The 12,709-nt window shown below is 39.1% G+C and overlaps 1 protein-coding gene across 5 annotated transcripts in view; it reads left to right on the top strand.

Annotated features, from left to right (window-relative positions):
* Nucleotides 1–12,709, top strand: part of MATN2 (matrilin 2) — a 64,778-nt gene that overhangs the window by 15,771 nt on the left and 36,298 nt on the right. For all 5 annotated transcript variants that reach the window (XR_014590069.1, XM_083861156.1, XM_083861155.1 and 2 more), the window contains exons 3-4: nucleotides 7,483–8,052; nucleotides 12,151–12,273. Coding sequence is in view for 4 of the 5 variants with exons in the window: in XM_083861156.1 (XP_083717282.1) it covers nucleotides 7,483–8,052; nucleotides 12,151–12,273 (693 nt within the window). In the remaining variant the exon portion in view is untranslated. The remainder of the gene's footprint in view (nucleotides 1–7,482; nucleotides 8,053–12,150; nucleotides 12,274–12,709) is intronic.

Raw genomic sequence — 12,709 nt, 5'->3', positions numbered from 1 at the left:
GTGCAGGAAAAGACAGTCACAGTCAAAATAAGTGTTTCCAGGCTGCCTGTGGGAATGGGATGCAAAATTTCATTACTCTGTGTACCACGAGTTTCACCATCGTGGCTCAGAAAACGAATTCCTCATCTCTCATGGGTGTGAGCTATCCTTAGCTGAGAGCACAAAACATTTGTTTCTGTCAGGAAGTGGTGGGTAGATTTTCATGTTGCCATGTGCACGGGGATATCAGGATACTTTATCCCTCTGTCCAGGTGTTTCACTGCCTGCAAGGAAAACAACCTGCTCATAGTCCTCCTGACCATGAAAGCAGGTTTGATTCCTGTCAGGAAACCAAACAGTTTCTGTGTCAGAACAGCTGAAATATGCAGAAAGAACTAAGAAACTTGAGACTATCCCTACACCATATTTCAGCTTCGTACCAGAGAAACACCAGTACTGGTAAAGAAATGAGGAAATACTAGGAGTCAGTTCTGGAACTGGATTTCAGGAGACTTAGTGTTAATAATGACCTTGTTATTTTGAAAAGCATGACAGGGAAGGAATAGAAATAGTGAGGTGAAATGAGAACACAGTAATATACCCCCCTGCAGTGACTAATAATGAAGCATTTGCATGTAGAAGGAAGTGGAAATCTCTGAACAAGAGCCTCCTGCTATGCAGTTCTCTCAAATTTTGGAAGTTCAGAAAAGATTTTGTCAGAGGCAATAAAGAAATGTCTGGAGGCTGTGTTCCATTTAGAGATTGTTCCCAGATGAAGAAATTTGTAAGGAAAAATGGGTAAGCTGCCAAACTCATAATAAATGTTTGGGTTAGGGCCATAGGCCTGTGTGTTTGGGGAAATATTCAGAGCAAGGATGGGGCCAGAGAGTACAGGGGCAGGTCTTGGATCCACAGCCTGTCCCAGAGCTGGGAAGAGCTGGTGTCACCTGCAGAACCAAGTGCAGCATTTATTTGTGCTAGGAAAGGGGTATTGAGCAGTTTCTGATGTTTACTTCAGGTGCTAGGTATGATTATATTGGAAATGTACCATACCATTTTTGTCCATCTTTGAGTTAAAATGAAAAAAACCAAAAGGAATGGAAGCTAACTTGCTCAAAATATCTCACTGGAGACAAGAAGTGCTTGGAATAACAAGAAGTGCTCTTCATTTATTCTTTGCAACAATCACAATCGTGAGATGTGTTTCTCAAAGCATTTTCCACTTAGTGTGTTTATGAATGAATTGGAAATTTGGCTATTCTTTATTTGCATAATTTTATGGTATGAAGATTCAACCTTCTTGATGACTTAGGAAATCCTTTGGAATTATCTGAGAACACTGTCAAACAATCTTTCTGGCTGTATATATAGCTAGGGAAAACCAGAATTCTGGACTTCAATAAAATATTTGACAGCCAGCAAGTTCATACATCTTTTAACAAGTTTTGTAGGAGTTATGCAGAGATTTATAAGGAAAGAAGTTCTAAAAAGAAGATGGGCAAGTAATATTGAGGGCTTGAGGGAAAATGAAATAATAAAATGGTAAAAAAAGAAGAGACATTTAGGAAGAAGTTTAAAATATGCTAACAGGGAGAATAGTTTTCTCCCCCTTTTATTTAATTTTGATGAAGACTTGTTCTGTTACTCAAAGATAAAATCTAAAAATAAACCTGCTGTTACTGATGGCAGTGTCACAGGACATGTAATTTTTGTGTATGCATTACTGGGAAATGAGCTAAGAAACACAAAAATACTGAAATTACCCTTAAAGACTGCTCAGGCAATAATTATTCTATGATCTCATTTTTTCTTAACTCTTTTTGCTTGAATTGCCATACTCTATAACAAACATCTTCACAGAGCTAATGTTTACTTGTTATAGATTACTTTTTAAATGTCTAAACTTTGTTGTAGTGTTTACCAAACTGAGCTAACCTCCTTTTGCTTTGCATACAACTATAGCCTTCTTTAACATTTATCCATTCTCATCTATTAGGATAAAGACCTACATAACCAAATAAGTAATATGTAGACTAAGAAAAAGAAAAAAGTATTAAGGAATTATAAAGATGTAGGACAAAAGTAGAAAATAACGAACTCATTTTTAAGCAAGCAGTTTTTCCGAAACAGCAAACTTGCAAAACCTTTTGAAAAATCACCATCTAAAACTTGTGTCCTTTGAAGGTGTTCAGTTTAAATATCCCCAGATGGAAATGTTTGAGGAAACAAAACAGTGCTGGGCACATTTGTGAGCATTCAAACTCCACCATTATTGTTGCTGTTAAATGGCTGGAGCTGTCTCTGGCCCACAGTAACCAACAATCACCACGTGTGGTTCAGAAGGTAGAGAGATAATCCCTACAGGGATTATTCCCAGGAGGCCCCTTGCATACAGCCACTCTGAGCAGGACAGTGATCTTAACACTGTGGATGAAGCCAGCTGGCCTCTGAGTTTAGCTGGTACCTTAGACTGCTCCCTGGCACTGAGACCAGTGGTGCAATGTAGTCTGCTTCCCATTGCATGCCTGAGGACTGCTGTAGAAAATGTGAATTGTGCTCAGGCAACAGGATCAGGAACTGTTCTAATGATTTAACAGCCTAGAAGAGTCAGTTTGAATGCCCAAGCAAGCTCCTTAGTGCTACTTTAGTTGTATTAAGGGAATGAAGCATTAGTGAGAAATGAGATGAGAGGATAGAAATGTACTCTCAGACACAGACCCTGGGTGGGTGAGCAAAATCAAAGCAGTGTGAACTTTGTCAAAGCCAAAACAGGCTGAGTATAATTTGCTTTGAGAAAGGAATAGAAGGAAACCTGCAGTCATCAGATAAAATGATTTAACAGAATTTTCAGGTTTAGAGGAAATTAAGATGCTCAATATTATTTTAAATTTTGTTTTGTATATCTCCTGGTAATTGGATCCCAGCTGGATTCTTCCCAGTAGAACTGAAATTTCCTTGCATTGTTAGTTTTCCAAAGGTGGCATCACTGTAACTGTCATTTACAAAGTGGATATTGAGTAGAGAATGAGAACATATTTACTACTGACTTGATCTTTCCTTCTTTCTTTGTCTTGCCTCTCCTGGCTTCCCCTTTGGATAAGGCAACCCACACTGAGGGTTTTTTTTTTTGTAACTTTTGTGTTGGCAATACAAGACCTGTGCAGACTTAGAAGTAGGTTTATGGATGAGTAGCTCTTTTCAATGAGGATGTCAATTTTCATAAGAGTGAAAGGGAATTACTTTTAGTTATGAAGATGTTTGCCAAAGTTGTGAGAGTTCACTGTTCAAAATGAGAGCTGGTCAGAGGAAGAGATTATAGTTTACAGGACAAATGGAGCAGCATGTAACTGCTAAAAAACTATCACTGAAAATTTATCTGAGAGGATGAGCGCTTAGATCTGTTATTCATTACTACTGATTGTCACTCCTCAAAATACCACCTGGATTTTTTATCTGTAGAAGAGTTACATTTTATTTTTCACTGAACCCAAGTTAAATCAACTCTATTAATTACAGAGTTTTAAAAAAAATCATACCAAATCAGAAGACAAAGATTTTAAATACATCCTAATTTGGAAATGTTTGGTATTTCTATAGATAGAACTTTGCTGGTCAGTGTAGTTTTGAAATACACTGTATTTCATTCAGATGAATAGATTTTTCTGAAGTAATTCAGCAAAATGTGTTGAATGTATTTCTGGTAGTACTATCCACCAACTCTCTCCAAGCTTTCTGCCACCAAGATTCATCCAGGCTTTAGAATAGATAAATGAGTCTCTTCAGATTGGGGCCCAAATCCTTATATTCCAATTAAGAGGACTCAACACCATTGCTGTAGTTTTGACTTGTTTTCACAAGAATCACAGAATGGACAAGGTCAGAAGGGAGCACAGTGGGTCATCTGGTCCAACCTCCCTGCTCAGGCAGGGCCATCCCAGAGCACATGGCACAGGATTGTGTCCAGACTGTTTTTGAGTATTTCCAGTGAAGGAGACTTCACCACCTCTCTGGGCAGCCTGTTCCAGTGAAACTGAACAGTAAAGAAGTTTCTACTCCTGTTCAGGTAGAACTTCCTGAACAGGAAGAGAACATCATTCTTTCCTCATTGCCTCTTGTTCTATTGCTTGGCACCAGAGACAAGAGCCTGGCTCCATCCTCTCGATACCCTCCCATCAGAGACTGATGGATGTTGATGAGGTTCCCTCTCAGGTGTCTCTTCTTGAGGCTAAAGAGGCCCAGATCTCTCAGCCTTTCTTCATATGAGAGATGCTCCAGTCCCCTCATCATCTTTGTAGCCTCCTCTGGACGCACTCCAGCAGCTCCCTGTCTCTTGTACTGAGGAGCCCAGAACTGGACAGAGCACTCCAGATGTGGCCTCACCAGGGCTGAGCAGAGGGACAGGACAAGTCACTCCCTTGACCTGCTGCCAATCTCTTCCTAATGCACCCCAGGATACCTTTGGCATTCTTGACCATAAGGACACAGTCCTGGCTCATGGACAGTTTGTTGTCCTCCAGGACCCCCAGGTCCATCTCCGCAGAGCTGCTTCCAGCAGGATACTGTACTGGTTTGTGCCTGGGGTTGTTCCTCCCCAGGTGCAGGACCCTCCATTCACCTTTGTTGAATTTCAGATGGTTCTTCTCTGCCCATCTCTCAGCCTATCAGGGTCCTTCTGAAGGGCTGCACAGCACTCTGAGGTATTGGCCACTCCTCCCAGCTTTGTGTTGTCAGGGAACTTGCTGAGGGGGCCTCTGCCCCTTCACCCAAGTTATTGCTGAAAGGTTAATCAATACTGGACCCAGTACACTCTTTCCTCATCCATCCAGGCAGTTGTTTCGTCATAGAAGGCAATCAGACTGGTCAAGCATGTTTTACCTTTAGGGAATCCATGCTGAAGTGTTTTAAGGGAAATAAAGTAGCAGCCATTTTACCCTTCTCCCTTATCTGTCCTTCCCCTCATATGCACACACATATTCTTAGCCTTTTTTTTTTTTTCTGTAATTATCCTCCTTTCCTATTGCTCTGCTCCCACAAATCACAACTTAGCATTATCTTTGTATTGCTGGAATCATTCATGTTATATTGGTAAAGATAATTTGTAATTTTATATATATATAAGGATAAATATAATTAATAAGATGGAAAATAGTTACATCAGGATATCTGTATCCCATTAGAACTGGAATTTTGTTTCTGCTCAGCTTGGCTCATATTCAGCCTGCTCTGATTTTGAAAGAATAAGCAACCCAAGCATATTCCTATGCTTATGAAAAAAGCTGTACTGTAGACTGCACATGAATAAATCCAGGCAGTTGTTTTTATTGTCATTAAAGAGCATTTTTATTCTATGCCAAAAAATGTTCTTGGTAATCTATGAAAGAGGCTTCTGAGTTAACGAGTGAAAACAGGCATCTTTCTCACCCCCTGCCTTGGCAGAAGTGCATGACGAGTGTTCGTCAGCAGAACTTGTTTAAAGGGCAGTCTACAGACAGACGTTCTTCCAATTGAGTCCTTGATTGCCCCACTTGTACCAGAGCAGCATGACATGACCTTTGATTATACAGTCAAACACTACTTTTCCACCAAACTTTTGCCTCATTCACTGCACAAGATGGATGACAGTGCATTGGCAATTGAATTGGGTTTGGCAATAAGGGAAACTATGGATTTGGGGTGTCTCATCTTAGTAAAATGAGGATGCCACTGCAGTCTGATGAGCATTCTTTGCCATCTTTAATCTTTCAATCCAGGCATAAAAACACACTAACAACCTCACAGGTTTATTCATAGTCACAGGAATTTAAGAAGATGAGCAGACACAATGATTGAAGCCACAGGTCAATCTAACCCTATGTTCTGTCTCTGACAGAGGTCAAAAGTAGATGCATGTGGAATAGTTTAAGGACAAGAAAATGCCACCTGCAGTTATTCCCTGAACTGCAGTGCTTTTGTGACTCAGATTTCCTACTTTGGAGGAGTCTTTAGTATGCACATTAAACTTCTGTTGATTTCTTTTCATCAGCATCCCATCAAAGTCCTTTTAACCTTTTTCCATATACTGTCATCTTCTGTGGCTTGTCTGATAGCTCACCTTGTAGGCTTGCCTCAAGCCTGCCATGGGCTGGCTTCCTATGAATGGTCAGTCCCTGTCCATTCTCATCATGCAACTCATGCATGTGTCTCATATTTCTCATATTCTTTCAGAAAAGGATGCTGAGCAGAAGCCAGAGGATGTACCCAGGGTCCCAGAAAGTTCATAGGATGCTTAGAAGGCAGCCAGTCTTCACTTCTGCTGCTGTCCATCATAGCTTGGCCTGCCCATCTGTGCCACTGTCAGATATAGACATACTCTGTAATATTTCTGCTTCAGTGACTCTTGGAAAAAAAAGACTTCTGATGGCTGGCACAGATTTTAGGCAGCATGAGTGTTTTTTTGGCTGAGTGGAGTGCCGCTGTAGACAACAGGATTTTCTCTCTGATGCAACCATAGAATTTCTCTGTGATGCTGAGCTAGTCATGAAAACACATTAAACTTCCCTAGATGAGTATTAATTACATGTTTGAAATAATGACATTTGGAGAACTGCTGAGCACTCACAGCTGCAGTTGAGGTCATTGAGAACAGTACTTTATACATGCAAAGTGCTGCTTACTGCCAACTTCCTTGAAAAATCAGTCCCTTCACATGTCTTATCAGTCAGTGCAATTAACAGATGCTTTTGACCTGTCTTTCTTTGTGTTCTGTTTTCCCTATTTCTAATGAAACACTTATACCTCCCTGACTTGTCACAGTATTAGATTTCTAAATTCTCAGGCCCTGCCACACAAAGCATAGCAGTGCAGCCCACTTAAATAATTAACTCATTCAGAAAGGATTCCACCCTGCATTCAGAATGAGGTCAAAATCTCAACAATGACACAATTCGGTAATGCACAAGTACCTGAAGAATGTCATTTGACAAGGGCATGTAGTGGTAGGACAAGAAGTAATGAACTAATAATAAACTAAAAGAGGCCAGGTTTAAATTAGATACAGGGAAGAAATTCTTTACTTGCACAGGTTGCCCAGAGAAGTCGTGGATGTCCCGTCCCTGGCAGTGTTTAAGGCCAGGTTGGATGGGGCTTTGAGCAACCTGGTCTAGTGGAATGTGTCCCTGATGATGACAGAGGGGTTGAACTACATGAACTTTAATATCCTTTCCAACCCAAGCTACTCTCTGATTATGTGATTCTATCTCACCATTCTACTGCCATTAACCATTCTGGGCACTTACCTGACACACACACACACAAAAATACATATAATGATCAAGTATCTGGCAGTTTTTGTTATTTACTGGAGAACAAATTTATATTGCCCAAGTAGTCTTAATTGTGGTATCTCCTATTTTTCCTGAATTTTCACAGCACTTGCCAGAGTGTTTGTTTAGAGAGTAAACCTGAACCTATTTGCCTTTTGAAAATTTTGTATTTAAAGTATTTTTGTTTGCATTTTCCTTTTAGAAAACACTTGCAAGAACAAACATCTGGACCTTGTTTTCATCATTGACAGCTCTCGCAGTGTGCACCATTATGACTTTGAAAAAGTGAAGGAGTTCATTTTGACCATCCTGCAGTTTCTGGACATCAGCCCTGATGCCACGCACGTGGGTCTGATCCAGTACGGCAGCACCGTGAAACAGGAGTTTTCCTTGAAGACCTTCAGGAGGAAGCAGGATATCGAGAGAGCAGTGAGGAGGATGATACACCTGGGCACTGGCACCATGACTGGGCTGGCCCTGCAGTACGCAGTGAACATCGCGTTTTCAGAGACAGAGGGGGCTCGGCCTCTGAGGCAGAATGTGCCCCGAATTATCATGATAGTGACAGATGGGAGACCTCAGGATCCTGTGGCAGAGATTGCTGCTAAAGCACGGAACTCAGGAATCCTAATTTTTGCTATTGGAGTGGGAAGAGTGGATATGAACACTCTGAAGTCTATTGGGAGTGAACCACATGAAGAACATGTGTTTCTGGTTGCTAATTTCAGTCAGATTGAAACACTGACCTCTACCTTCCAGACTAAACTTTGTGGTAAGATTTTTATCTATAGATTTGAATACATAGATGAAAGTGAAACAGAAAAAAATATGCATTATAATTAAACTCTTTTTTTTACATGAAACATTTTCTGTTAGTACATGTGTATTGAAGGGAGATTACTCAAACAACATCCAGAACAGCAGTCACATACGTGGAGAAAACTCATGCTACTGTTAAGTGACACAAAATGTGATTTAATTGCTTGTTAAGGCAATAATAATAATAATAATAAGGTGTTAGGCAAACACACATATTATGATTTTCCTATTTATTGCATAATAACAATAAATTTATGATCTCTGCTATTTGAATATTAGATAAGTTTTTTCATCTCTTCATTTTAAGTGTGGTCCACCTTAGTAGTGAAATTTTAAACTGCTCAATAGTCTTTCAGTTATTCAAATAGTCTTGAGAGTCTATGGATTCCTCTTCCAAAGCTTACATTCTAATTCTATTCGAAGAATCATTTCTGTAAATGCCTTGTGACTGAAAGTGAAACACAGACATAGCAGGTTTTGTATTCCATCCATTCCATTTTAAATACAGAAAGTGAGGAAACGCTATTACAGTGATATTATTCATTCACACAATAAAGTAAATATTTTAATAAGTATTAACTTACAACAGAGATATCACTCTCATCTGCAATTCCCTGATAAGGAATTACCTTTTGCAAATATAATGTCATTTGTAATTAATTTTATTTTAATCTGTGTACTTAGGAGACTTTTTTATTCCTGAGATAAATATGAAAGTATTTAATACAAATTTGCTGTTAAGCTGATGTATTTTCATCAGAATCCAGAAAAAGAATGCATGGTGAGATTAAATGGTCACTCCTGTCTAGGGATGCTTTTGCCAGAAAAGAACTGCAGCTTATTGTAAGGATAGTCTGTAGAATTTTCCTTAGTTGATCTTTTCCAAAATTGTTTCAGGGAGCAGCTGAACTGCCTCAACGTAAAACACCAACGGAGACATTCATCAGATAATAGATTTTTTTTCCCATTTCTTCCTTGCTGTATTATTAGCTGGCATAGTAGGATATTTTTAAAAGCAAAGAAACAATCAACTAATCATGGATTCAGAGTTTAAATGGAATGCACAGCAAATGCTGATTTTTTAGATTGTGTTTTAGAAACAAATCCAGTATAAATACCATTTACTTGGTTGGTATTTCTTTTTTGTTGTTGTTGGGGTATTTTTGTGTGTGTTTTGTTTGGTTTTGTTTTTCTGACTGGGCAGTGTCCAGTATATTTATTAGAGTTTTTTACCTCAGTTTTGATCAAACACATATGTTTCTCAGTGAAGCCACTCCCCCTCCACTGCTGGTGGAGGACTGTGGAGGTGACAAGGATAGCAGTTGCCTCCTGCACCCAGGAAATGCCTCCACAGGATCTGCTGTGCTGAGAATTCAAAGTGAGATCCTAAGAAAAACTCAGACTCAGATTCAACAGAGAGTTTAAGCTGTTAGATTCATATGGATTTCACCACAAGGTACTAAATTGCAGATAGGCTCCATAACATTTTATTTGCTCTTGATTGTGATGCAGCATTGAGCTTGCTGAATTTCAAGAGAGTAATCATAGCCTCTGCTTCCTAAAGCCTCTACATTCCTCCAGGAAATGTGGTTAGTTTAAGTCCTCCCAGATGTGGACCCAGAAGCTGTATCATTGTAGCTGAGTGGAACATCTGGACACCTTGTTTTCTTTGCTGAAGCAATTGAAGACACCCCTCTGGTCAGGTCTTCTGGAGTGCTTTCTGCTGGGCTTCATGCTGTGGGAAAAAACCTTGGGCCCTGAGCTGTCCTTGTGTCTGAGTCACCCTTATATCTTGTGAGAATGTCTTCATGGTTCCTGTGATAACAAGAGAAAACCATGACCCAGTGGTGTAGCTCTGTGGGGAAAACAAAAAGTAAGCCAAATTAACCACTATTTACTGAATGGAGGAGACTACCAAGTACCCAGGATCTATATTCTCAGAAGAATCCTGTAAACTGGATGTGCTCCATTCTGTCAAGTCAGTGGTTCCCTACAGTTGCTGCCCCTGACTGCTAAAGGTTTGGGGATGTCAGAAACTCCAGTTAAAGCCAGGACCCCTTTTTATTACTAGTCAGCAAGGTAAAACAGAAGCAAAGAGTATCCTGGGGGATCAGAGGCATGAAGTATAAAATGAATTGAAAACTCAGAAAAATGTCAGTGTAAATGGGAACAGAATCCAGGAAAGGAGATGGAGATTAGATGAAGTGTGAGAAGGACAGAACTTGGGATGGAGCAGTCAGGGGCAAATGAAGTTTTTACTATATTCCTGTAAAGTAGATAATGGTGTCATCTCCATTTTACGTTGGAGGAATGGAGGCACAGAAACAAAGTGAAGTTTGCCAAAATCACCCACTAACTTTAAATATTTGACTCAGTGCAACCCCTGGTGTGATTTTCACCAGGGATTTTCACCAAAAAAATTAACATTTTTGGACTAATACAAAATGTTATTCACAGCTCTACAGCCATCACTTGCATTCTTGCAAATCCAGATTCAGGTGTCTCTATCTGAACAGTTACAGTGTGGAGGCTGATGTTTCCTTGAAGATACTGGTATTATTGTCTCACCCAAAATCAAATAAGGACCCTGTGATATGGGGATAAAATCTAATTCACAACAGATTCCTTAACTATGAGATTACCCTTTCTATTCAGTCTCTTCCTTCAGTCCCTTCCTGCGATCACCAAACACCTCCTGAAAGAGATGAGGTTGCAGTAATTATTCAGAGAGCAGACTCCACCGCAGAAACAGGACTAATGGCCAGAGTATCACTGTTTTGAAATGGGTGCAAGAGAAACACTTCAGAATACACTTGTGTGGCAGATGGGAAGCTTGGTAACAGACAGTAACAATGTACTCTCAGAAGGAACTTGAGTTATTTGGGCTCCTGTCACTGAATGCTTTTATTTTCAGAACGACAGAAAGATAACAAGACAAGAAGTTGAAGTAGGTCTGTGTTCACATAAATAAAACTACTTAAAAAGTTTTATTATGGGAGAAATTTGTGAGATCCAAGAAGCTGATTAAGAGATTAGGGAATTGTGGTGGTTTGTGTGTTAGCAATAAATACCTAACTCTTGTAACCATTCCAAAGAGCAGACACATAGTATATATCTTAAATCACATGTGGGTTTTTTTTTCCCACAAGTACCACACCTACCACATTAAGTTTTTTAGCAGGCTTCTGTTGTGGCTTCTGGAAGATTACTGTTAATATCTATTCCATAAATTTTGAGCTTTGTCAACCTAGCATGTTAAGGAACACATCAATCCCTAACAGCTGTTGAGCAAAATAGATTTTCCACACAATGTTTGCTGAGAAGTAATTCACCTGTATATTATAGAGATTACATACAAGCAATGCTGCACTGGAAAGAAAACATCAAGATTTCTTAATCCCCAAATACTGCTCTGGAGAAAAATAGTTCAACAATGAATGTGACTGAATGGGCCTCCATTTTTTTTTTTTTTTGTCTTTCATTGTCTGTGTGCTGCATTTTAATACTTGCTATTAGAGACATAAAATACAAACAGAACAAAAATAGACTCAGAAAGACAGTCTGGAGGGTAACTCAACTCAGCTCCTGCTTAATGAATCTTGGAGATACATATCCTCAGTGTCATCGTGTGTTATTTGTACATTCCTCAATATTAATAACTAAGCAAGCAAAATAGTCTCTTCATTAAGTTGTATTTTTAGCCATTCTTCTTTATTATTGGGTGCTGTGTGGTGATTTACTTCATGCAAGAAATTGAATATCCTCTAAATTAGCTTACACTTAAATTTCACTTGTTTTCTAAAGTTGATTTTAATAGGTTTGTTTCATTGTTTTCATAGGGCCACCAAAAATATTTTTTTCAGATATTCCCTTGTGTATTTTTATTTCTTAAGCTCTCATTTTTGTCCTTACTAGCAACACTTAATTTGAAAATTCTAATTTACTTCACTAAAATTTTCAACACCAGTTTTTTTTTCAGTGATTACTTAATTATTTGTGACCACAAGTAATTAAGACCAGCAGTTAATAAAGTTTTCCTTTTTTCTTTCAGTGCCTCATATGTGCAGTATAGTTGAGCATCACTGTGATCACTTCTGTATAAACACCCCTGGCTCCTACCTGTGCAGATGTAAACAAGGATACATTCTGAATGCTGACCAGAAGACTTGCAGCAGTATGTTATCTTTCTTTTCTCTTTTGTACTCCCAAAAAGTGCTTAACATCACCTACCCTTTCTGTTGGGCTCATGAAAAACTGAGGTCAGTACTAAATTAATGATAATCATCAGAATGTGTCTAGAAAAGTGAAGATGTCAGTTTTTTTCTTGCTTTGTGTAAGTGAAGTTCTTACAAATCTTTCTGAAATACATCAAACTAAATTTTATACGCAGCTCTGCAGAGGTACACTGTAGCTATGTGAAATTGCATTCAAATGAAATGAATTTAGATACTTTTCTAATTTGTCCAGCCAGCAACAATACTGAATGGTACAGAAAGCTGCCATAAACCCCATGCTAGAAAACACTGAAATAACCTGACATTCTCCAAAGCTCTTTCTAACTTCTGGTGGAAATATAAGGGCTTACGACCTTTCAAAGAATGGTTTCAGCA

This window comes from Zosterops lateralis, assembly GCF_965231275.1.
Source record: "Zosterops lateralis genome assembly, chromosome: 1".
NCBI classification, from domain to species: Eukaryota; Metazoa; Chordata; class Aves; order Passeriformes; family Zosteropidae; genus Zosterops; species Zosterops lateralis.
This window is presented reverse-complemented; position numbering and strand designations above follow the sequence as displayed.